The sequence below is a fragment of the Hyperolius riggenbachi genome, chromosome 5 (assembly GCF_040937935.1).
Source record: "Hyperolius riggenbachi isolate aHypRig1 chromosome 5, aHypRig1.pri, whole genome shotgun sequence".
NCBI lineage: Eukaryota > Metazoa > Chordata > Amphibia > Anura > Hyperoliidae > Hyperolius > Hyperolius riggenbachi.
In genome coordinates this window covers 222,828,439-222,855,748 of record NC_090650.1, presented here as the reverse complement: position 1 = coordinate 222,855,748, position 27,310 = coordinate 222,828,439, and the positions used below count along the sequence as shown (strand labels likewise).

Sequence of the window (27,310 nt, the reverse complement as noted above, 5' to 3'; positions counted from 1 at the left end):
TATATGGCTACAATGGTGACACAGTCATCTAAAGAAAAGTGTACTTCTTAATAGCTTTGAAAATTATAAACTTGGTTAAAGCAGACCCAAACCAAACATTTTATTAATTAAAAATATTTAGTTGCACCACTCTGACACATACAAAGATAAATAAACACTCCTTTAAGCCTATGAACATTTCAGTGCATGCTTTTCACCCTTCTCTTTTCATAACTAGGGTTATACAGGTGGCAGCCATTACTTCTGAGCTTAGTAGGGGGTTTTGGATCATGGGTATGTTTGTCATCAGCTACCCTCCCAGGGTAGCTCACAGGGGCGTTGTCTATATTTCATTTTTGTCATCATGCAGCTGAAAAAAAGGCTGCAATTTATTATTATAATTTAGAAAATAGATTTTATTTCTGAAATCTTGTATTTTTATTTGGGTCCACTTTAACAGTGCAAGATGTAACCTTACATAGTCCACATTGCACTGAAGCTAAAGTAGATAGTAATTGATTATTTGCTTTGTGTTATATATTTTTAACTTGTTTTTTGTTTAGTTTTATGATTTAAGCATAGGGTGAGCCAATATGACATAGCTGTTGATGATTTTTTTTTTATTTAACATTGGGAGTGCAGGGCCCAGTGATGTGGAGCTCCTCCCCCTAAGCAATAGCAACCCATTTTGTCCATAACATTGAGTCAGAATAAACAAAGGGGGGTGGGGTTGACAAAGCATCCCCTCTTTTTCAAATGATCCTTTTCTAAGGGCAAGGGGCTCATCCCCACCTCATGCTACTTGTTATATCCTAGAAGGGGCTTGTGAAATCTTGAGGCCCTCTTTAATAATAAGGGCAATGCCCTCCAGACCTCAATCCTCCCAGGTAAATAAGTAAAGGGGTAGTTTTTGACCCTCTCTAACTTATAATTATAGAAATGTTTAACACAACGAATATTCTTGTACTTTTCTATTTTCTTTCTTGTTCTGTCATTTTTTTATCAGCATACATGTTCTATAATAATCTATTTTTCTATTTTTTAAGTGTTTCCTTTTTTCAGTATTCTGTTCATTCAGTTTTCTTTTTTTTCTATTATCTGATAGTATGTATTCTTTTTTTTATAAAATTGTAATTGTATTTATTTCAAATAAGTTTTAGTGTATTATTATAAATAGGTAGAAGGTTAACAATTCCCTTCATGATCTATTTACTTGGAAGATGGAGGACATCTGGGGGTCACTAAATTATTAAAGTGGGCTCCCAGATTTCACAGTAAGCCCTCCCCAGTGTCTACCCTCACATCTCATAACATGAAGTGGTGATGAGTCCCTTGTCCATAATACTGGACAAAGGCAATTTCAGAACTGGGGGAAAAGTTTGTCCTCTCCACTGTTATGCATCATATGGGTTAGTACTGCTCAGGAGCTGGGTCCCATTTCCATGGGCTCCACAGCCCCTGTTTTTTCTATTTAAAAGAAATAAACCTTGTAAAGGTGGTATAAAAAAATGTCCTGACAAAAATATCAGGTAAAAAGTTTAAAATACATCTCAAAGCACTATAGGTGTACCAGTGCAGCAGCTTCACTTGCTATTAATTAGATGAGAGCTACGGATCGTTAGGATTTACTTTTGCTTAGTAGATTCTGTATGCCAGTTTCTGACATACACACATTTATGGAACTTTATTGGATCACCCTGCTTGTAACCAATAAGCTTCCTGTTTAAGTAACATCTGGTGTCTTAGGACCCGTTCACACTAGACCGTTTTCAGCGCGATTTCCGCACCGCCGGAAAAACGCTAGCGGTTACCAAAAATGCTAGTACAATGGAAGTGTATGGAATGGTTCTCATCTAAGCATTTTGCGATTTGCTGAATCGCAAACGCGTTGCTGGTAGCGTTTTTTGAGCGTTTCAGAGCGATTAGCGTTTTAATGTTAAGAATAGGGACGCTGGAAAATCGATCTGAAATCGCTGGCCTGTTCAAAATCAAGAGCGTTTTTCCACCAACTTATTGGTTGGTTTCAGCAATTGCTCCTATTTTTGCTCCAGTTAAATCCCCACCTGACTTGATAAATAAACGATGTTGGTTTTAGTAATTGTATAAAATATTATATAAACCTTTACTGTGTTTCTGGACTGCACAGAGAAATATGATAAAACTTTAACTTCTGGGTTGGACTTTTTTTTCCTTTAAAACGGTAAAGTACAAAAAAAAAAATCCCAGTGAGAAATTCTTTATAACAACCAAACACATAAATAAGCAATATGAAAGTTCCGTGAAGGCTGTATAGTAAGAAATACAGTGTTAAATATTTCAGCACAGGCTACACATGCTAGAATAAGACTAAGGCCATGTTAGAGGTCGAGGTTCTAATATTGATCAGTGTGGCTGCAAAACCTTACACTCTGCCTATCGGCAAGGATGACAGCAGAGACTGGTTAATTATAGTTTTGCACAGTACATTTCATATTCATATGTAAAGTTTTGCACAGTAGCTCTACAATAAAATAATGATTTATGATGAGCCACAAGGATCAATATATTGTCCTAATATTATAATAGATTTCAAGTCATTAGCTTTTTGATTATTTTATCTGTTTGCAGCACTGCTTGTCTTGCAAAAAAAAAAAATTGCCTAAAGTAGGCATTCTGTGCAATTTAAATTATCTTTCCATGTACCTAACAAGCTGACATTATGTCAGATAGAGAAAATATGAAATATTACCATATTGAATCACATCCAATGTAGCTGTGTCACCTGTTATGTCAGCATCATGTCAACTGGCTTATTCACCAAACCTATAAGTATCTACAAGAGGACTCGGTGTAACGTACCAGCTTTGACAGGTTCATATCGCGCAGAACTCTCATTACTACAGTCTTCTCCGGCTCCTCGGGATTGGATCTTTTCACAGCTCCCAGAGTTCGGAGGACAGACAGAATATTTCTCAATCCAAAGTCATAATGAACCTAAAAAATATGAAATCATTGAACAGTGTGCACTGTTAGCTTAGCTTCTGCCCAATTTTCATTATATGGATGCATTTTCATAGCACTGCATAATTTAGACGTATATGACAAAACACGTGGGTCTAGCAGCGTACAAAGATCTATACTTATTATGGCATATCACTTGCAGCATTCATGTCAGCAAAATATAATGAGCCAAGTTAGAATTTCACAGAAGAAGCAGAATAAAATAACAGGATGAAGCTTACATTAGTAAATATTTCAACTCATAGGTAAGCCATCATGACTGAATTATAATTATAATGTTAATCTTAAAGGGACACTTAAATAAAAAAAAATGAGTTTTACTCACCTGGGGCTTCCAATAGCCTGCTGTAGCTGTCTGGTGCCCTCACCATCTCCCTCCGATCCTCCTGGCCCCGCCGGCAGCCACTTCCTGTTTCGGTGACAGGAGCTGACAGGCTGGGGACGCGAGGGATTCTTCGCGTTCCTGGCCACAATAGCGCCATCTATGCTGCTATAGCATATATCATATACCATATAGCAGCATAGAGGGTGCTAATGTGTCTGGGAATGCGAAGAATCACTCGCGTCCCCAGCCTGTCAGCTCCTGTCACTGAAACAGGAAGTGGCTGCTGGCGGGGCCAGGAGGATCGGAGGGAGACAGCGAGGGCACTGGACAGCTGCAGGGGGCTATTGGAAGCCCTAGGTGAGTAAAACTCATTTTTTTTACTTAAGTGTCCCTTTAAGTACCTAAACTTTTTTAATTCTTAAGGCCTGTACCCACCTCGCGATTTTCCCTATGATTTTTCTGAGGACCAGTGATTTTTTGAACGACAAGCGATTGTTTCCATGACCTCGCGGTGTGGGTATAGGCACACGATCACGTTAACAACGTTTAGCAATGCATGCCGATAATGACCATCATGGCTGATCGGATCTTTAAGATCCCCGAAGACTCTGCGCAAAGTATCGCGATTGCTTGAAGTCTTGTTTGCACCAATCATGTAAGTTGCGTGATGTCACGCATACCCACTGGTCAGAAGATGGATCAGGCATCGCTCATCGTGGAGGGAAGTCTCTGGATCCATCTTCCTACATCATAGTGGTGTGTATGTAGCTGCTTTATGCATGGCTTTTTAGAGCCTCTACATCCACCAACTGTTTGTCACTAGGTAAAAACTCATTACTACATCAAGGTGAGCTTACTTCATAGTAACAACACCCACCTGTTTTGATAACTGCTCCTCGCACAGCTTGTACAGAGTATAAAATTTTCGGCTTAAAATTAGGTTGTCTCGGAAACCAGCACTGGCTAGCTTTACCCTCATAATGATAGCACGGTCTGGAACCATCATAGCCACTGTACGGAACTGAACTTTCAAATTCTCAGGGAGTTCTTGACGTCCTGCATAGCCTGGATTCTAAAGGAAAAAGAAAGTTCTAATGAATAAGTGTATAGTCACAAATGTTTGCCGTACTTATTTTAGTAAAACAGTGTGAAATCCGCTCAACCTCGGTCACTAAGGCAGTGCTGGAACCAGCGACTTGACCCAGAAAACAGAAAAAAGGAAAAATGTTGTCCATTTCCTGAGGTTCAATTATATTTTTTTCTTTCATATGTATGACCATTTACAGTTTATTGTAAGGACCGGTTGTGTGCTTATGACTTGGATATACCTCATTACAAGTGTATTTTTGATTTTCTCCTTTTTTCATATGCTATGTATGTTTTATTGTCACTTTGTGGGAGTCAATCTCCTCTTTTAATTTGTCTCTCTTTCCCTCCCTTTCTTCTCCTGTTTTGGGAGGGTGTGTCACTTAACTCACCTAAGAGGGGCGGGTCTTAGAGCATATATTAGCCTTGCTTTTTACCATGAACTTGTGCTATGACTAAGGACCTGCGTGTTCGAAACATGTCAGCTATCTGGCTGTTTGGCTTTTACTTGATTCAACAAAGATTGGGACTAATTGTGGCTACAGGTATCATGCAGAACTTTCTTCCTTTTTTATATATTAATTTTAGTATAGTACAGGTCCTTCTCAAAAAATTAGCATATTGTGATAAAGTTCATTATTTTCTGTAATGTACTGATAAACATTAGACTTTCATATATTTTAGATTCATTATACACAACTGAAGTAGTTCAATCCTCCTATTGTTTTAATATTGATGATTTTGGCATACAGCTCATGAAAACCCAAAATTCATATCTCAAAAAATTAGCATATTTCATCCGACCAATAAAAGAAAAGTGTTTTTAAAACAAAAAAAGTCAACCTTCTAATAATTATGTTCAGTTATGCACTCGATACTTGGTCGGGAATCCTTTTGCAGAAATGACTGCTTCAATGCGGCATGGCATGGAGGCAATAAGCCTGTGGCACTGCTCAGGTGTTATGGAGGCCCAGGATGCTTCGATATCAGCCTTAAGCTCATCCAGAGTGTTCGGTCTTGCATCTCTCAACTTTCTCTTCACAATATCCTACAGATTCTCTATGGGGTTCAGGTCAGGAGAGTTGGCAGGCCAATTGAGCACATTAATACCATGGTCAGTAAACCAATGGTTTTGGCACTGTGAGCAGGTGCCAGGTCGTGCTGAAAAATGAAATCTTCATCTCCATAAAGCTTTTCAGCAGATGGAAGCATGAAGTGCTCCAAAATCTCCTGATAGCTAGCTGCATTTACCCTGCCCTTGATAAAACACAGTGGACCAACACCAGCAGCTGACATGGCACCCCAGACCATCACTGACTGTGGGTACTTGACACTGGACTTCAGGCATTTTGGCATTTCCCTCTCCCCAGTCTTCCTCCAGACTCTGGCACCTTGATTTCCGAATGACATGCAAAAGTTGCTTTCATCCGAAAAAAAGGACTTTGGACCACTGAGCAACAGTCCAGTGCTGCTTTTCTGTAGCCCAGGTCAGGCGCTTCTGCCGCTGTTTCTGGTTCAAAAGTGGCTTGATCTGGGGAATGCGACACCTGTAGGCCATTTCCTGCACACGCCTGTACACGGTGGCTCTGGATGTTTCTACTCCAGACTCAGTCCACTGCTTCCGCAGCTACCCCAAGGTCTGGAATCGGTCCTTTTCCACAATCTTCCTCAGGGTCCGGTCACCTCTTCTCGTTGTGCAGCGTTTTCTGCCACACTTTTTTCCTTCCCACAGACTTCCCACTGAGGTGCCTTGATACAGCACTCTGGGAACAGCCTATTCGTTCAGAAATTTCTTTCTGTGTCTTACCCTCTTGCTTGAGGGTGTCAATGATGGCCTTCTGGACAACAGTCAGGTTGGCAGTCTTACCCATGATTGCGGTTTTGAGTAATGAACCATGCTGGGAGTTTTTAAAAGCCTCAGGAATCTTTTGCAGGTGTTTAGAGTTAATTAGTTGATTCAGATGATTAGGTTAATAGCTCGTTTAGAGAACCTTTTCATGATATACTAATTTTTTGAGATAGGAATTTTGGGTTTTCATGAGCTGTATGCCAAAATCATCAATATTAAAACAATAAAATGCTTGAACTACTTCAGTTGTGTGTAATGAATCTAAAATATATGAAAGTCTAATGTTTATCAGTACATTACAGAAAAGAATGAACTTTATCACAATATGCTAATTTTTTGAGAAGGACCTGTACATTATAGCTCATGATATAAAGGTACAGTCCAATCAAACCTGAAAATGTATCCTAGCCACTTCCCTATAATTCACAGTATGATTACATGAGTACAGCAGATCCCCTACTGTATAAAATGTTCTTGGCATCATTAACCTGGTGCTCTACTCCAGAAACTCTTAGATCCAAGCCAGCAGTCCTCAAGGTCAAAGGTCCTCATCAATGTCTACAAAATTATATATGCAATATACTAATACAAGCTTATTATGATAATGTACTCTCACCCATATTCAACCTCTGTAGTCTACAAGACCTGCATGTTAAATACAGAATTCTATGTGGAGGAAGGTTTAGCAACCCAGCACCACTACTAGGAAACTGCAAACAAGCAGAGACACAGCAAAAGGCCTTCTTTATTTGGCTTGAAAATGTCACTGAAAATGCACCATATATTATATTCTAATTAAGTACTCTGAAAGTACTTTAGTGCAAATATAATATTTCCAGGGCGGAGTTGGCAGTAAATATTCTTAAATTTTACCCAGTCTATGTCTACAGCTGACCACACATAATTAGATTTTTAAATTACCAAAACAGAAGAGAAACGTTGTAGTGTGGTATTTAAAATAATCATTAATCAATTAAGATATTTACGACATAGCGATTAACTTTTCAATACAGTTTCCAACAACTGGAGGAATTCCAAACTTTACAATCAATTGTTTCCTAAATGTCGACTACAAAAACAATTGAAATGCATCACAGATTGTGGTTCTTGCTGCTGATGTCCAACAGTGATCAGATAGTGATCATCTTATTTAATTATCCCAACATACAGTATGACCAGTTCACTCTCTAATGTCTGCTTTGCAGCATCTTCAAAATTAATTACACAGTAGATATTGACAACCAAAATCAGACCTTCCTTTTCTCAGAAAAGAAAGTCAAACTCATAAAAAAAACACAACAGCAAAAGATGCTTTTTAAATCATCATATGAGATCTGTTCATAATGAATGATAATGCATAGGGCAACAGATGATACAGCAAGCTGCCAAGCCGGTACATTTTTATAACCTTCATTATTAGCTATAGTTGTAGTAAAGTACTGGAAAAATGCTGAAGTAGCAAAACAAATGCAGCATATGCAAATGCTCTTTCTCTTAGCATGCATCACTGAAACATACACTATCTTCTTGTCTAACCTTCAGAACAAAGAGTAAACACAACAGGATTATTTCTCTATTATTCAAAAATACAAAATAGTTTCACTATTGTGTGCCTGGTATCATTCCCAAAGACTTGGTACTCCCTGTACCATGCAGGCCACAGGGTTCAATGAGGCGTTAGTAAAAATCTACAACGTTGTATACATGGAATGAATGCCAAGAAGCATTTCATTTATATTAGTTTAACTTAAACAATACGGAATATGTTCCCAGCTACTCTGATGATAAAGCTTCCATTCATTGTTAGCATAACACAATACAAAATAATTAGTATATTCATTCATCAAGGGATGTAATAGCATTTTGCAAACCTCAGGTTTAAGTTCAAGGCTTCCAAGAATCAGCATTTAGAAATTACTCTAACTAATCCGCATTTAATAATAGCTCTTGAAGTCTGGCCTGGCGAATATGCAAAGCATGAAAACCACTAACATAACTATTTCAGAGAGAAAGGGCCCATTCACACCTGAGCGGGAATCGCACGATTCCCGCTCGCGGCAAACCGCTAGCGGTTCTGCAAGAACCGCTACACATTGTAGCCAGTGGCCGTGTTCTCACTGCCGCGGTTGCGGTTAGCGATAACCGCAACCGCGTTGCATGCAGCGGTTTGCCGGCGACGAGCGTTCCGCGATTTGCGATCGTGATTAGCGTGCATAGCACGCTAATCGCGATCGCTCCAAAACCGCCGCAGTGTCCAGTGATTTTTCCGCGCTAATCGCGGGAAAATCACTCCCGCAGAACGCCGGCGGTAATCGCCGGCGTTCTGCGATTGTAAGTGTGAATGGGCCCAAAGTGTTGTTTTTTTAAATACAGAGCAGTGTGCTGTTTATTGTTTTTTATTTGTATTTTAAACAAATGAAAACAGAACTTTGGGCAACTCTTTTTTTTTCCTGGAGTCTGTAGCTCACTCCCGCATACTCCAAATCCTACAATGATAGAAAAATGAGTGCTGCAACAGCCTGCCTCAATGAGTACAAAACAGTGGCACATATCTGGAATGCCCTGAAGGTCCATAAACTTCTTGGATCCACACAATTCACTGGGACTGGTTTATTAAGGTATCTCCAAAGTTATCCGAGCATTCCATATGAGATAGCTTAGTGATTCATCAAAAATGGCCTGGATTAAAAAAAATGTGTGCCTCTAATAAGCAGAAATTGCAGCCACCACCCATATCAGCCTGAAACATGGTGGTGGGAAAAAAGCGCATTAGCAATTGTAAGGACACAGTCTTCTTTAGGCACCTGCAAAGAGAACTGTTTATTTAAATAAATTTAGGCTGTCCTAGATTTATTAAAAATATCAAATAAAATCCTTGATGTGGAAGTAGCATGCAACTTCAATCACACCCCTACTCCATTAACGTCTAAGCAATTTTGACTCTGATGTAATGTGATCTAGATGATGGCAGAAAATGCTAACCAATACTAACCAATTCATAATAGACCATTTTTATTTAATGTAGTGTAGGTTTGATATATATATATATATATATATTTATTAGAGGTGAGCCTGTTAGTACAAAAAACCACTGCATGTTGATGGGCGTGGGCCACGGCAGAGTGTGCTAACTCAACTATGTCACCGCCTTTTTTTATGAAGTTTCTTTAGGCTCTTTACATTTTTTAAACATAAACTTTTATCAAGGAAGGGATAGATAAGACTAAACACCACTTTGGGTATACAGCTTAGTATAATGTATAAAAGGGAATTTAGGTGAAACCAAAGTTCAGAGAATGATTTTACGAATTATGGGAAAATATGCAGAACTGTGCTGACCTTTCCTGCCAGCAAGGCCTGTTACACAGGCTGCTCTATTTATTATTCTGGAAAAGGTCACTTTAAGTAGCAACCCCCAATTGGCGCACACTTCAACACTGGACTATGAAAAGTGCTCTTTCAAATTTACAGTATACTATGGGTTAACACCAAAATACACTTCTTAACCTGACCATACATTATGGCCCAATGTCTAGTTTTCCCAATACACATATTAATAACGTTATAATATTATATTGGTAGTTTAAAAAACTGTGCCTTTCTTACGATGTTATTATTGATAATATTTTTTTTCCCTTTTGCTTCTTTTTCATACTTATTGTGCACACTGTTCTACTGTTTCCTGAAAAATAAGCCTTAAAAGTGAAACATTTGCAAACTGGTGTTCGATCTGTAGCATGGAAAAAATGAATTCAGAGAAAAGTCAATAGCAGTACAGCATCTTCATATACTTACCATGGTTAAAAATATACCAAATTCTCTGTCCATATCTACTACATCCCCATCTGTGAATATGAACTGAGTTTTCTTATTCTTCTTGCACTGCAGCACTATGTAAATTTGCTGTGCGGCTACAGAAAGGACAGGCAGCTCTATACGATTGAACTCATCAAAGCAGCCCCATGCACCAGATTGTGCCAAACCTACAAAGAAACATATGAAGTTACTTGGTTTAAAAATAATGTGTCCATCAAGTTTACACAATTCTAATGCTGGCAGCAATAGGAGCTTGTGAACAGAGTTAAAAAACAATCAGTGCTCACAGGTTCTCTATTTGATTATTAGCAGCTACTACAGTGGGATGCGAAAGCTTGGGCAACCTTGTTAATCGTCATGCTTTTCCTCTATAAATCGTTGGTTGTTATGATAATAAATGTCAGTTAAATATATCATATAGGAGACACAAACAGTAATATTTGAGAAGTCAAATGAAGTTTATTGGATTTACAGAAAGTGCACAATAATTGTTTAAATTAAATTAGGCAGGTGTATAAATTTGGGTACTGTTGTCATTTTATTGATTTCAAAAACTTTAGAACTAATTATTGAAACTCAAATTGGCTTGGTAAGCTCAGTGACCCCTGGCCTACATACACAAGTAAATCCAATTATGAGAAAGAGTATTTAAGGGGGGTCAATTGTAAGTTTCCCTCCTCTTTTAATTGTCTCTGAAGAGTAGCAACATGGGGGTCTCAAAACAACTCTCAAATGAACTGAAGACAAAGATTGTTTACCATCATGGTTTAGGGGAAGGATACAGAAAGCTGTCTCAGAGATTTCAGTTGTCTGTTTCCACAGTTAGGAACATATTGAGGAAATGAAAAACCAGAGGCTCAGTTCAAGTTAAGGCTCGAAGTGGCAGACAAAGTAAAATATTGGATAGACAGAAGCGACGAATGGTAAGAACAGTCAGAGTCAACCCACAGACCAGCACCAAAGACCTACAACATCATCTTGCTGCAGATAGAGTCACTGTACATCATTTAACTATTTGGCACACTTTACACAAGGAGATGCTGTATGCAAGAGTGGTGCCGAGGAAGCATTTTCTCCGCCCACAACACTAACAGAGCCACTTGAGGTATGGTAAAGCACATTTGGACAAGACAACTTCATTTTGGAATAAGGTGCTGTGGACTGATGAAACAAAAATTGAGTTATTTGGGCATAACAAGGGGTGTTATGCATGGAGGAAAAAGAACACAGCATTCCAAGAAAAACACCTGCTACCTACAGTAAAATATGGTGGTGGTTCCATCATGCTTTGGGGCTGTGTGGCCAGTGCAAGGACTGGGAATCTCGTCAAAGTTGAGGGACGCATGGACTCCACTCAATATCCACAGATTCTGGAGACCAATGTCGAGGAATCAGTGACAAAGCTGAAGCTGCGCCGGGGCTAGCTCTTTCAACAAGACAACAACCCTAAACACTGCTCAAAATCCACTAAGGCCTTCATGCAGAGGAACAAGTACAACATTCTGGAATGGCCATTTCAGTCCCCAGACCTGAATATAATTGAAAATCTGTGGTGTCAGTTAAAGAGATCTGTCCATGCTCGGAAGCCATCTAACCTGAATGAACTAGAGATGTTTTGTAAAGAGGAATGGTCTAAAATACCTTCAACCAGAATCCCGACTCTCATTGGAACCTACAGAAAGCGTTTAGAGGCTGTAATTTCTGCAAAAGGAGGCTCACTAAATATTGATTTCATTTATTTTTTGTTGTGCCCAAATTTATGCACCTGCCTAATTTTGTTTAAACAATTATTGCACACTTTCTGTAAATCCAATAAACTTCATTTCGCTTCTCAAATATCATTGTGTATGTCTCCTATATGATATGTTTAACTGACATTTTTTATCATAACAACCAACGATTTATAGAGGAAAATCATGACGATTAACAAGGTTGCCCAAATTTTCGCATCCCACTGTATATTTGGGGGTGGGGTTTGTATAGCTCAGTGAGATATCAAACCACTTTTTTGTTTATTAAGTTACTGGTAATTAAAATTAAAAAAAAAAACAGACTTCAGGTAAAAAAAAATGTGGTTTATTATATTTAACAAAAGCACTGCTCTGCTATGTGTTGTCACTGAACACCTGTTCTGTGCAAATCAAAAGCAAGTCCAGGAACAGGAGTTAGCTGAAAAGCTCTCATGATTTTTTGGGTAATACCAGATTAGACAATTCAGATATATTTTATGTATACATGCTCATTTATGTACATAATTATATGTTAATCTAATGCAAAACAATCTGTATGGCTGTTACCTGTTTGTACATTATGAGGTAAAGTGATGTCAGAAGAATTCTAAAAAACAGGTGTTAAAGCACTAAGGAAGCTTAATGCATCAACCCCATAATGACCTTAGCTTATTCTTCTCTTTGGTTTAGACGCTCCTCCTATTCTTTAGTCATATTATTGTTTAGATTCAAACATTGGCAGATAAAGAGTGTGTGTGTGGGGAGAGGGGGAGTTGTCTCCCAGTTATCCACCCAAACTTGCATTGTTCCAGGCTTCCATAACTTCAGTAAATATCCAGTTCCACTATCGGACTGGAGACACTGACCAGAGAGAAATATAAAATTAAATTAAAGAACACATACAATTAGTGTGTGTTCTTTAATTTTGTGAAAGTATGTGTAGCGCCAGTAATTGTTTAAAGTAAAATTCCTGTATTTACTTAGTGGACATAGTACTGTAGTACAGGATGTATTTGCAAAGTATATGAACATACTGTTTAAAACATCTACATTTCCTTTACTATTAATGTATTGATGTATGTTCTTTTAATTGTATCTTCTATCTACCTTCTTATTTTTCTTGCTTGGAGAATCATTTTCCGATGCTCCATGGCTGACTACCCCCGCTGATAGTCACTACCCACCATTCCTTCGGTCCCCACCCTACAGCTCCGCTACTCCTGCCTGCGTCCTCTGCCCTGCCTTTAGTCGCCCTGCAGCACTAGCAACCATTGAAAACATCAGCCACTCCTTAATACAGGCAGCTCCAGCAAAGCATATTTGAACCTTCCACCAGGGCTTCCCATTGGTCCAGGAATTTCATTGGTCAGTTTAATAGATGAATTATGCTCCTCAGGGAAAAAACTCATTGATCCAGACTGTGGTCAAATGGGGAGCCCTTACAGGAGGTTCAAAGATGCTTTGCCAGGGCTGCCTGTAACTCCCAGTGAGGAGCAGTGGATGCTTGCAAGAGTGCCAAAGCTGTGACCATGGGTAGTGACAGGACCAGCGGTGTATGCATGAGCTGCTGGGAGGAATGTCACAGTGAGGATGGGGACAGACAGGGCAGGTGGTACCAGCAAAGGAGCTGCAGGTAGTGATATGCAGTGGTGGGGAGCTCCTGCACATTCCTTAGTAAAAGAGGCTCCCAGATGCTGGGTTAATGTGGCAGAAGACTTGCGTTAGGGAGTTCTTGCTTGCTCCTAGGTCAAAGCTAACACTCATATTTGATGGGAAGAATCACTTCCTGACAGCATGAAAAGTGGAAAGGATAGGTTGTAAAGAACTTGCTGGTAGATAAAATCACCCATGCAAGTTTTTTAACATCTGCCAGGTGCTAACTGTAATTGGCTTTTAGAACTCACCAGCGTTAGGGCCCAATAAGCAAACTGTGGCTGTAAAGAACAAACACTGAAGCAGAGTATCAAAACCAGAGCAATGAAAACTGGAGCAGAAATGGTGCGAAAATATTTGGCTAGTTGAAGTTGATGATGGAGATCAAACACTTACAAAAACCTTATATAAACCTAAAACAGAACCAGAACAATCTGTGTAAAACACTGGAAAAGTCAACCTCCACCTAAGATAGCCATATATCCTTTAATACAGAGGACGGATTAGGCAGACACCATTGCATTCACTGTAAAAGGCTCTCTTTTAAACTGCATGTAGTCTCCCTGGCTACAGAAATGACCTACCTCGTGAACTCATAGTCACAGATCGAATAGACACTTCAAAGTAATTTTTTCATTCATACTGTACAGTACTTCCAAATTATGTATTTAAAATAAATTATATGCGCTGTTCTTATTTTATATAATTGCTTTTCTATATTTTAGAAACAATTGTATTCAATTTTCTAACAGAATATAAAATGTTAATGTTCTTTTATATGTGCTGATTTTTGACTCAAACTTTAATTAAAAACACTAAAAAAACAATTAATCATAGCCTGTAATTTTCTGTAAGTTTGTTATGTCAAGCCTCTACACTGTTTCTGTTTTCACTCATACACATTCCAAAATGCATAAACAGCACTAAAGCAAACTTCAAAACTACATAAAAAAACATAATAAAAATAACAAACACTAACATTACATAAATTTGTTGACCATTAGGTCAAATAATTTTAGATAGTCTGGAAATGTTCAAAAATTCTCTGAACAGAGCTTTCTAAAGATGTGTAGGACAGGTGTTCATTATGGAGGTGCTCAAACTAGAATGAGAAAAAATAGCCTGAATGGTATATTTATAATAAAGAAGTAATAATTTAAAAATAAAACTAATAATAGATATATGTTCATGCACTAAGCATAGAAAATAAAGTATAAAGCCTGAGTTATGCTTTGTACCAATTCTTTTGGGGATGCAGTTTTTCATATCGTGCCCTTGGACACTTTCTGTTTCCTCTTACAAGAAGAAAATGCTTTTTTCATTCAGCCCCTAAGTAAAGCTTTTGAATACTTTGAAGTATACACGCATTATATTCATTTCCTTTACATTAGAATTCAGAGTTTTCAGTGTGACAAATTTGTTAACTTTTAGTGCATACAAAGGTGTTGATCTGGAAGTCTACACACCATAAAGAGTGTAGATACTGTGGTCAGTAAGCATAAATAGTAGCACAATGAAATAGAACCAGAACTGATTAAATTAGTATGAAACTGCACTCATTATTAACTGTTTTAAATATATATTGTCAGGAGATAAGAATAATTTGCTTAGTATTTAAATAGAGCACTGAATATTAAATTATTAAGCGCTTTTATAGTCACTGCGAGCTTGTCTCTGAGCTCTACATTCAAAATTCGGGTTATGTGTATAATGAAAACCACTGCCTGGGCAGAGGTTATTAGCATGGTTGAAAGATAGCAGGTTACAAAGATAACCAAAAAACAAATAATTCACCATCAGGGAAAGGAAACCAACTGTTGCTAGTTCTATATATTTAAAAATCCATGATAATACCGTGATTTTAACAGAAAATATTTTAATCTAGTACCCAAAGTTTTGTAGTTGTTATGAAAACCTTATATCCCGATGTGACATGCTGGTGGCAGTGTATGTTAGTGCTATATTGCATGGAGTTCTACTGACCACCAAAAGATGGTTCACTGCAGTTCCTAGCTTCTGATTATGTTTATGTGCAGCTGGGTAACACCTGTTTCTCCTTTAGAAGCATACTGTATACACCTCCAGTTACACTCTCCCCACGTGGCCTTCACACTAAATAGCTATTGGCAGTTTGCCTGTTGCTGTACTAGACATGAACTAAGCCTTTTTTCCCCATGAAACTCTATTTTGCACTGTTCTGCCTCTGCTTGATATTTGCCTTAGAACAGTTTATTGCATGACTATGCAATGTATAGTGTATACTGAGGAAGTGAAGTGTTTTCCTTCACAAAATGCATTAAGCTAAGTGCCCGGCCTTGAGAATTTGCTTGTTCAATAGATAGGATCTGATGATTGTATAGAGATTTCACTCATCCCCAATCATTCGTATGTTTATTGCATCCAACCCAATTCGTAGTAATGTAACGAACATGACATTTTTGGTTTGCAAACAGATGTTCACGAACCTACTGTTTGCAGCGAGCTTCACAGACTTAAATGGCACTGTCATACTCACCATTATGGCGACCTCCGGCATTCCTGCAGGCGTGTCTTTACGCGCGCGCGGGCAAGCTGGGTTTTATTACTGCCCCTGGTTGTTTGGCGCGCGTGGCGTTACACTGTGTGTGCATACGCGTAAAAAGGTTATGCACATGCACATGTGTAATTGTTGGCGCCCAGTACTGTATTTAAACAGCTCTGCCCTCAACTGCAGTGCTGTTAGTTCTTACAGCTTGCATTTGCTTAGCTATTCCAGCAACTATCCGGATTCTGACTCCTGGTATTGACCTCTGGCTTGTGACCCCGACTATTCCTGATTGCTGCCAGTCCCGACCTTGGCTTGTTCACCGGTTATGACTGTCTGCTGCCTGCCCTTTGGCCTGTCTTCTGACCTTCCTGCTGTTCCGCCTGCCCTCACCTCTGGCTCTGTTCCTGACCTCGAGTTCTTCAGTGTTCCTGGCTCTCCACATCGCAGCGTTCCTGTTCTCCTTGGTTACCGGTGGGGCAAACCCAGGGGTCGTGACCTGGTGGCCACAGGCAGCAAAGCAGTCTCCTGGCCATTAGGGGTAGGGGCCCATCATCCCTTGCGGGTTGCGCTGGTGAAGACCCTGTGGTTTCTTTAGACTCCACGCCCTGGGGGAGCCCACGCCTACCGCCTGTAACTGGGTCAACAGGATTCTGACCATGCAAACATAACAGGCAGGCGAACAGCCGCAGGATTTAGCGGTTAATAGCAAAGCCCCCTTATGTGCTAGAAACACCAAATTTGTAGGGTATGTGGAGGAGGACAGTGGGTACAAGAGGAAAACATTTTTTTAAAAAGACCTTATAGTTTTTGAGAGAATTGATTTTAAAGTTCTCCTTCTGAATGTGGCAAAAGTTTTAACAGCTGCCAACTTTAGCGGTTAATAACAAAGCCCCCTTATGTGCTAGAAACATCAAATTTGCTAGGTATGTGGAAGCGAACAGTGGGTACAAGAGAAAAAAAATCAAAAAGATCTTAAATATTTTGAGAAAATTGATTTTAACCTCTTGAGGACCGTGGTGTTAAACCCCCCAAGTGACCAGCCATTTTTTTCTAATTGGGCCACTGCAGCTTTACTGCAGGGCTGTCCAATTCAGCACACAAGTGATTCCCCCCCCTTTTCTCCCCACCAACAGAGCTCTCTGTTGGTGGGGTCAGATCGCCCCCAGGATTGTTTGTTTCGTTTTTTTTTTAAACAATCAAATTTTATTGAGGTGTTTGAAAAAAGAACATACAGACCATCAAATTGTGACAGTGTACATAAGGAGATACATACAACGATAGTCCTATATAAAGACAGCCTGAGAAAGCAAGCGTGTCCTCATTTTTAGGTAGGGATAGGGAGGGAGGAACAAGTAGGACAGGGGGGGGGAAGGTAAAGGGGAGTGGGAAAGACGAGGGGGGGGGTTAGGGGGGGAGGAGGGGGAAGGGACCAACGGTATCACTTACAAAGTAAGATTAATTTCCACATTATAACACCTTATAACAGAGATGATATTAGTGTAGCAACCAGTTACCTAACCCATATTGGCGTAGTGTAGGTATGGGAGGGCGGCTACTGCTAAAAAGTAATCACTACTACTCTCAAAGCTATATGGGGGAAGAGTAACTATAGAACCATTACTTACTGATGATATCAATGATTTAAAGGATACCACAACTGAAATGTGACATAATGAGACAGACATGTGTATGTACAGTGCCTAGCACACAGATAACTAGGCTGTGTTCCTTTTTTTCTTTCTCTGCCTGAAAGAGTTAAATATCAGGTATGTAAGTGGCTGACTCAGTCCTGACTCAGACAGGAAGTGACTACAGTGTGACCCTCACTGATAAGAAATTCCAACTATAAAACACTTTCCTAGCAGAAAATGGCTTCTGAGAGCAAGAAAGAGGTAAAAAAGGGGAATTTCTTATCAGTGAGGGTCACACTGTAGTCACTTCCTGTCTGAGTCAGGACTGAGTCAGCCACTTACATACCTGATATTTAACTCTTTCAGGCAGAGAAAGAAAAAAAGGAACACAGCATAGTTATCTGTGTGCTAGGCACTGTACATACACATGTCTATCTCATTATGTCACATTTCAGTTGTGGTATCCTTTAAAGAAAACCCACACACCGGCCATACGTATTGCCATGAAAAGTATTTTGCCCATTATTACCTAAAAAGAGTTGTTGGGAGAGATGTTGGAGAGAGATGTTGGGAGAGGGAGGGAGAGAACCACAGTTAAGGGGTAGCTAAGGGTCCTATGATTGGATATGGCGAAGAGCCTGGCCGAAGACTCCGGTGGCTACTATTGGGGGGTTCTAATTTTTAAGGAACCTGTTGAAGGCAGCAGAGTCCCTGAACTCCGTCCACACCGCCCACCTGGAGGTGAAATTATGGGGGTTGGACTGGGCTGTCTGAGTGAGTTCGTCCATTCTCATGATATGATGTTTGTTTAGTTTTAATAAATATTTATTTTATTATTTTTTTAAAAAATGTCAGTTTTTATTTTTTTTTCTAACCCTTCCTCCCCCATCACCTATCACAGCGGATCGCTCCTGAGTCCCCCAGGTCCCCAGTACAACGCTGCCTTAGATTGCAGTGCTGTACTAAGTAAATAGACAGCTGTTCTGCCATCTAAAAGTCTCCTAGCGGCGATCCCCGCTAGGAGACTGATGGTGGAGCGGAGCTCTGTCATCCATGCGGAGATGCGCGTGCACCAGCGCGCGATATCCTGCAAACTACTTGATGCCAATTGGCGTTAGGCGGTCCTGGGGCTGCCGCCTTGATTGCACCCATAGGCATTACATAGGCCTTAGGTAGTTAAATTTAGAGGGAAAAAATAGCAAAGTATAGCAAAGTCACTGCGCTAAAATGACAGACAATATATTAACATGTATATACTGTATATTCTGGCATATAAGACTAATTTTTAACCCAGGAAAATCTTTTCAAATGTCAGGGGTCGTCTTATGCACCGGGTGTCATCTTATAGGATGGGTGCTGAAACTTGAGCTGGACTGGAGAATCTGTGATTGCCGTATACGGTGGGGGGAACTCAAAAACATCCGCTTCCTCATCCCCACCATATGTGGTGACCATATGAAAGCAGCAAGGTCGGTGCTGTAGTATGGTAGAAGAAAATCCACTCACCAGGATTCCTGGAAAGAGGTGACTAAAAGCGATCCCAATGCCGAGGTGAGGGGGCACCTCACTGGGAAGGTGTAAGTGAAGGGTGGAGCAAGCTGCAGGCGTCCGGGATACCCGGGGAATGGAAAAAATAGAGAGTGCGGCAGAGTGCCCAGAAAAAGAGGCCTCTTTCACCCGTCTGGCCTGCCCTTGTATCCTATTACTGTACCTCCTTCTCTGGCTCTCAGATCTCACTCCTGAGGACTGCAGTGAAGCAGCACAGGTGCACATATGCGAGATCTGACAGGCAGGGAAGGAGGTAAGGGCGGGCCAGATGGGTGAAAGAGGCATGTTTGAGCTATGGCTCTGATAGCCTTGGAGACAGGGATAGCTGACCAATCCAAGCAGGCTTTCTATACAACAACCAGCCAATCGCCGGGAAAGTACATCACTTGCCGTGATTGGTTGGTTGTTGTATACTGGGTACCACATACAGTACAGCACCAGTATCTGTACCTGTTTATACAGTATAGCACCAGTACATACAGCACAGTATACAAATGTCCAAGAGTCAAGATGGGTAGTCTTATAGGGCGAGTATATAAAAAAATGTATATTTTAATTGGAAAAGTTGAGGGTCGTCTTATACGCCGGAATAAACAGTAGATGTCATTTTTGTATGTTCAGAGTGTGAGAAATTAAAAAAAAAATGATGTGGGGTCCCCCCTCCTGAGCCTCTTTTACCCCTTGTCTTAATGCAGGCTGGGATAGCCAGGATGAGGAGCGTGGGGATTCGCACCCTCAGCTATACACGCCCACATGGGGGAGAGGGGTGGCCAAGCTTTCCCCTCTCCCCCAGAGCCCTTGTCCAATCCACGTACAAGGGGCTCTTCCCCACCTCTGATGCCGCAGGAAAAGGTGGTGGCGATGACACCCGGGGTCATGAAGGCATCTGGGAATCCCCTTTAAGAGTGTACTGTAAGTCCCCTTAAAGAGTACCCCTTACCCATATCCACAAAGGGTTAAATGAAATAAAAAAACAACAATAAAAAAAGTATTTTATTTTTCTTAATTAACCAGAAATACTTGCCTGTACCTTTAAGGAAATGTTCCCACTCCAATATCCTCGGAAATGTCCCACACCAATATTCTCTAACATTGCGAGTTTAATTAAGTTGATTGAAGATCTCCGCACACCTGACACCACACACGGCCGCTCCGCACTGCTAGCTCTAGCTATACTTAGTATAGCTAGAGCATTTCTGTCTCTCTCCTGTGTGGCTCTGCTCTCCTCCCCGCATACCGCACTCATAGCGCCCACCCACGCTGTCATCCTGGAGCACCCATAGCACCCTGATATCAGGGTGCTCCAGGGTGACAGCGTGGGTGGGCGCTATAAGTGCAGTATGCGGGGAGGAGAGCGGAGCCATGCAGGAGGGAGTGGGAGCTGCTCTAGCTATATTAACCCATTCGCATTCCGTCGTTTTCACGTGAAAAATGTTCACCTCCCATTCATTAGCCTAAAACTTTATCACTACATATCACAATGAACTGATCTATATCTTGTTTTTTTTCCGCCACCAATTAGGCTTTCTTTGGGGGGTACATTTTGCTAAGAGCCACTTTACTGTAAATGCATTTTAACAGGAAGAATAAGAAAAAAATGGAAAAATTCATTATTTCTCAGTTTTCAGCCATTATAGTTTTAAAATAATACATGCCTCCATAATTAAAACTCACGTATTGTATTTGCCCATATGTCCCGGTTATTACACCGTTAAAATTATGTCCCTATCACAATGTATGGCGACAATATTTTATTTGGAAATAAAGGTGCATTTTTTCCATTTTGCATCTATCACTATTTACAAGTTTAAAATAAAAAAAAATATAGAAATATTTCATCTTTACATTGATATTTAAAAAGTTTAGACCCTTAGGTAAATATTTACATTTTTTTTTTTATTGTAATGGGTTTTTTTTTATAGTAAACATTTTATTTGGGTAGTTTTGGGAGGGTGGGAGGTAAACAATAGATTTATAATGTAAATGTGTGTTAATTTTTATTTTTTTTTTACTTTCAGTTGTAGTATTACTTTTTGGCCACAAGATGGCGGCCATGAGTTTGTTTACATGACGTCACTCTAAGCGTAACACACGCTTAGAGTGACGCATCGGGGAGGGAACAGCCAGAAAAAGCACAGCTTCCGAGAGAAGCTGTCGCTTTTTCAGCGGGGGCGAGCAATCAGTGATCTGGCACTATAGCCCGATTCACTGATTGCCTGGCTAACGAACCGCGGGCCGGGAGCGCGCGTGCACACGCGCGATCGGCCGCGGGAGCGCGCGGTAGCGCGCATGGTTCCTGGACGTAGTTTCTACGTCCAGGAACCAAAATAGGTTAAGTATAGCTAGAGTTAAAGAATCTTTATATTTTGGCTCCAAGGCTCCCCACTGGACTAATAACAGACTAATGGGGGTCCTCCTGATCCCCATTGGTCTGTTAACAGCTTGAAGCCAAAATTTAAAGATGTTTTAGCTCTAGTTATACTTAGTATAGCTAGAGCTGGCGGTGGGAAGTGGTGGTGTGGGGTGTCGGGTGCGAGGAGATCTTCAATCAACTTAATGAGGTATGTGTAAATGCAGTACAGACTGCACCTAACCTGCCAGGATGTCTGTTTCTTCCAACACATTTGCATTGCATTGCCCTGAGATTCAGGGTCATAAGAAGCTTCTGCTATCTCTTGAAGTAAATTGAGAAACATCACCCTGAGTTTCAGCTCCTGTATCATTGATGTAGATAATGAGGGAGAAGCAGACCATTGTTCCCTCTTCTGTGACTGCAGGGCTCCTGGACAGGCACTTCACAATGAAAGGGTGCAATGTACACCTTGCCCACTAGGTGGCAAGCAAGGTTCAAACCTAGTTGGCCTATGTCTATAAACGTCCCTGGATGGCAAGGCTACTCCGCTCCTGTCTTTTTTCAGTGTGAACATGTATGCAGATCAGCTATTTTGAGCCTACTCTACCTAAACTAGATGTTTATTTGCTGCAGGTGTGTGATTCTGTCTGATGCATGATGTCTGGGTAGTTTGTTTTTGTTTTGTTTTTATTACTTTCTAAATGGCAGCTTTTATGATTACTCAACATAGTTACTCAAACTATGTGTGTATAACGATACTTGCAAAACGCTAGGTCTAGATTGGTGCAACTTGAGAATAGGTTTGGGAGACAATGCTGAAAACGAATATAGTTATATTGTAGAAAATGCAGCATGTTTGATTTTTTAAAATGATTTTGAATTGGGTTTATATCTTAAAGCTTGCCTTGCTATTTGTAGTTATTTCTCTTTTAGTAATCCAAATCAGCAGCAGTGAAAAGGACATTGAGTTTATAATCATTTTCCATTCAGCAACATAAGTATATTCAAATTAAATGCACCATTAATTTATATATGTGCCAAACATTTCAAATTCTTTTTTTTTCATGTGTTCTAATTTGTCTAATTAAATCTATATAATCTCCATAACTAGAGGCTAAATGAGCCCATCCAAAATAAATTGATGTAGATTGCCATCTACTGGTAAGAAAATAGTATTCAAAGACAGAAAATGACGTGCTTATGAGGAGACTAAAATGTGTAGTGGTGAAGCTGACTGCATAGCAGTAGATCATGTCAGGATGGCATTGTGCATATCAAGCTTGGCAGAAACCTTGGGTGATATATGTTTATCAGACAGCTTATTTATTAAGAATGTATTATTTACCTGATTTATTAAATAAATTACAATGGAAATATTATACCTTTGTATATTCGACCCAATCCTCTGTAGTCCATCTGGTCAGAGCAATTGAAGACCACTACATATTTTCCAAGGCACTTGCCCATATCCTTGGTTGTTTCGGTCTTTCCAGTGCCAGCAGGTCCTGCTGGTGCACCACCCATGCTCATTCCCAGAGCCTGAGACAAGGTGATATAGCACCTGTAACAGTTCAAAATAAAATATGAACTGCAATAATGTCAACCACACCAAACCATAACACACTGAAAGGAGACACTGCAGCTATGGCTAACTGTACTTTACAGGACTAGTTTCAGATTTCAATCAAAGACAGGGCCTTATCTGCGTGTGTGTGTGTGTGTGTGTGTGTGTGTGTGTGTGTGTGTGTGTGCGTGCGTGCGTGCGTGCGTGCGTGCGTGCGTGCGTGTGTGTGTGTGTGTGTGTGTGTGTGTAGGGCCAAAATTGTACTTTCTACCGCCCATGGCCGCCTGTCACCAGCACCCCCCAATATATATCTATACACAACAAATTCCACCACCGCCCCCCCTCCTAAGCATACAAAAGAACAGTCCCTAAAACTACTAAAGGAAACGTCTTACACCCCACTGTTCCAGCACTGGGTCACTCTCTGTTTGAGTAGGTTTCTTTATTGTGCAGGCATGGGCGAGCGTGTCCATACAGATCATGCACAAGTAAGGTCTGCGCATGCCCAGTAGAACTAAGGCACTTGTGCAAGGCTTTTTTACTTTACTTTTTGTGCACATTACTGGGCATGTGCGGACCTTACTTGTGCATGCCCAGCACAGATACACTAGCCCACAGTCGCACTTGCATACTGAAGAAACCTATTTAACCAGAGGAACCCACCACTGGAGAGGTGGGGTATAGGAAGATACAGGAAGCCCCTGGACTACCCCTTCCCCCTCCATAGAGGCACCACAGCTGCCAGCAAGCCCTACACCCCCTTTATAGAAGTACCACACCTCCAAGCATGCTCCGTCCCTCCATAGAGGCACCACAGCTCCCATATAGTGCTCCCATATAGTATTGGGTTGTCCCCTAGGGCCTCGAAGATGGCTGCTGGGCCCCCAGAGCCCCTGCAGAACATTTTCAGTGGATCACACTCACCTGTCCGACAAGCTTGCTCTTCTGTGTGCTCCATCCTTGTGGGCACCTCACCTCTGTGACCTAATGGCACGTACATACTCCAGTGCTGGCCGGGTGTTTGTGTGCTCTGATGAAAATACTCAGAAGCTCTGGGGGACCACTATTCACTTTGGGGGAGACAGGGGGGAGGGTCGCAAGATAGCACTGGGGCCCTGAGGGAAAACACAATACTATATGAAGGAGGAGGGGTATGCTAGGATCTGTGGTGCTTTTATGGAAGGGGGAGCATGCTGGGACCTCTGGTGCCTCCATGAAGGAGAGGAGCATGCTGGCAGCTGTAGTGCCTTTATAGAGGAGGGGGGAGGGTTGGAGTGCTTGCTGGAAGCTCTGAGGAGGAGGGACAGCTGACAGCTGTAGTACCTGTATAAATGGGGTGGACTTGCTGGGAAAAGTGGTACCTCGATGGAGAGGAAGGGGTCCAATAGGCCACCTAACGCTGTGGGGTGGGGTGGGGAAGAAGGTGTCAGGACTCAGGAGTAGGACAGGCACTCACATGCATGCAGGCAAGAAACCGCATCAGAGATACAAGACATATTGGATCTTTCAGCTTCCTGCAGCCAGTGAAGGCTGCACAAGAATCCTGCCTCTCCCATGTGAGCTGAATTCTGTTCAGCTGAGCACTCTCACCTTCCCCCGTGCTTTGCTGTGTCTGACTCGTATGGGAGGGGAGAGGAACAAACAGCTGCCCGCATCTCTTAATTTCTGCAGGAAGTCAAGTTCTTCTCCCAGACCAGGCTGAACTGCACGCCCCCGTAAGTTGCCTGCAGCTGTATGTTTGCTGCTTCTGCCCGCCGTTTGCTGCTTCCTTCACGTGTGTCTGCAGCCCCGACCATCCAGGCTTCTTGCACTGTGCAAACATACTTTAGAAAGCGCCCGCAGTTCGCCCGCGTTATCATTCATTCTGGCCGCCGGCTACTCTCACCTCCACCATTACACAAGAAGCCAGCATGACATGAGGCAGCCAGACCCGGTCCGTCCGCAGCCAGCCACCCTGAATCAGGGTTTGCAGAGGGCGGCTGCAGACGGACCGGGTCTGGCCAGAATGAATGATAGCGCGGGCGGGTGGTGGGCGCTTTGAAAGTATGTTTGCTTTGAAACAAGGTAATAAAATGCCACCCTAAACAAGGGTCAATTATCTGGCGCCCTAGGCCACGGCCTAGGTGGGCTTGCCAGACATCCGGCCGTGTGTGTGTGTGTGTGTGTGTGTGTGTGTGTGTGTGTGTGTGCATGCCAGTATGATAACTACATACCCCAGAACTGGACCTAGACTACAGATAGAATGTAAGATTTCTGATGTCTTCTGCAAAGAATCACAGAAAACGTGTCAGTGTCAGCACTATATAAATCTGTGATGAAAGTAATAAATAAAAAAAAAATCCTAAAACACAACAAACAATCACTATACATACTAACATATATATATAGCAGAGTAATCTCAGAACTTCTCAAGAGAAGTCCAAACTGCCCTAACACTATATACTTTATAATATAAGCAAGGTTTATATCCATCATACTGTACCTATCAGTCAGAGGGGTTATAACGAGACGGTCAGTGCACCCCAGGTACTCATTACAATAGCTGAACTCAACATCTGTAATCTGAATGATACATTTATCTATATCTTCTACAAAGTAAAACCTTGACTGTTTTTGCCATTCAAAATCTGAAGCGGATCTAATGTTCATGCGGACCTGAAAAATAAAAGAGACAAATGTCTTGGTTTAACTGCAAGTAATGAAACTTTCCTTAGTTTTTATCACAACAGCCTGCAATGATCTTTTCATTATAAGCAGTATGTCTAAATACAACAGGTAACAATACATAAATAGAGCATTCCTTGATAACACTGCATTTATCTCACTTTAATTATTTAAATGAATGCAAATGATAACATTTTAATTACCAGATCATCAAAGATATCTTTCTGGTGAACATGAATGGTGATTAGAGTTTCATATTTGGTCCTCTCCATTTTGGTCAGATCCCGTGTTGTCATGTCGATTAAATCATTCAAAAGATCAAGGAACTTCTGACTAGTTGTTTGCATAACCTTTAACAGAAAAGATGTGCAAGATTAGGAATGACTAATCACAATACTCTCTACTATAACAGAATTTCATTACACATTTTTCTTGCATTAAAACCCAAATGTCAGGAATACATGGCAAACTTTCCCCTCACTAATCCTATACTGTACCCTCTACCCCCAAAATGACCCATATACTCAACTCCGTTTCATCTTTGGGCGACATAACTCTAAAATATCCCTGGACTGTGCATGGAACCAAAGTACTTCTGAGTGCTCCAATTGGTACTCTGTTCTGACTTTTCTTTACCATCCCAAGGACCACCGCATCACATGCAATTTGTAGTACCCTCTCGCCACTGCATCACGCATGCCCCCCTCCATTTAATATAGTGGTGGGAGTAACATGGCTGTAATATCCACATCCACTCCCAGATATTACCATGTGCTAGCCAATAGGATGGTCTACTGAGTACCCCCTGGTGGCTGCAGCTCTTCAGTGCCTTCAGTCCTAAAGGACATTATATAAATATTAAGTACATATTGGCCACGGCTGCCAAACTGAGGGCCATGGCAACACAGGTGAAGATGGTCACAGACCACCAGTCTTCTTCAGAGAAGCTTCAGGAAACCTCCATGGCAGTTTTACCAGTTTAAAAATTGTTTATAATCACAGGAGACAAGATGAGTCAATATTTAATAGATGATTGTATGTTAGATTTATATAAGGTATAGAGTAAATGTATTGTTTTGCGCGCTGGAGGTGCTCTTTAATGTGTACCCCTAAAACAAGATTTATTTATAACAAACACAAAAAGATCTAAACATGCTGCTTAATTTCACTCGCATATTTATAATGCCTTTTTAAAACTTATTCCAAGGCTGTAAAGTTGGAGGATGACTACTTAAAATGTCTTACTCTCTCTTTCTTTATGGGTGTTCACCCACTCACAGAATATCACCAACCCCATTTACAATGGTACTGAAAGAAAAAAGTTCTCAGACACATGATTGAGGTGAAAACTCCTTCAAAACATGCCCTTAATTCCCACCCAGATTCAAATGTATGCATAATCCCATTATAATACAATTAACATGCTTTTTTTTGTTTTTTAGATAAGCCACACACACTCACTCAATCATTCACTTAATATTGTTTCCAAGCCTGTCTTCTTACTGCAGCCAATCACAACACACAAATAATAATGACATTTTGGTTTCAAAGTCTCACACATATGATGTCATAACTTACACAAGTC

General features: G+C 40.8%; 1 protein-coding gene across 3 annotated transcripts in view; it reads right to left on the bottom strand.

The window, feature by feature from the left end:
- The window catches only part of LOC137518608 (dynein axonemal heavy chain 5-like), a 553,928-nt gene that overhangs the window by 272,388 nt on the left and 254,230 nt on the right, over nt 1-27,310 (bottom strand). For all 3 annotated transcript variants that reach the window (XM_068236692.1, XM_068236695.1, XM_068236693.1), the window contains exons 40-45: nt 25,929-26,075; nt 25,544-25,716; nt 22,880-23,058; nt 10,035-10,222; nt 4,182-4,376; nt 2,818-2,952 (exon numbers count right to left, since the gene is read on the bottom strand). In XM_068236692.1, coding sequence (XP_068092793.1) covers nt 2,818-2,952; nt 4,182-4,376; nt 10,035-10,222; nt 22,880-23,058; nt 25,544-25,716; nt 25,929-26,075 — 1,017 coding nt within the window. The remainder of the gene's footprint in view (nt 1-2,817; nt 2,953-4,181; nt 4,377-10,034; nt 10,223-22,879; nt 23,059-25,543; nt 25,717-25,928; nt 26,076-27,310) is intronic.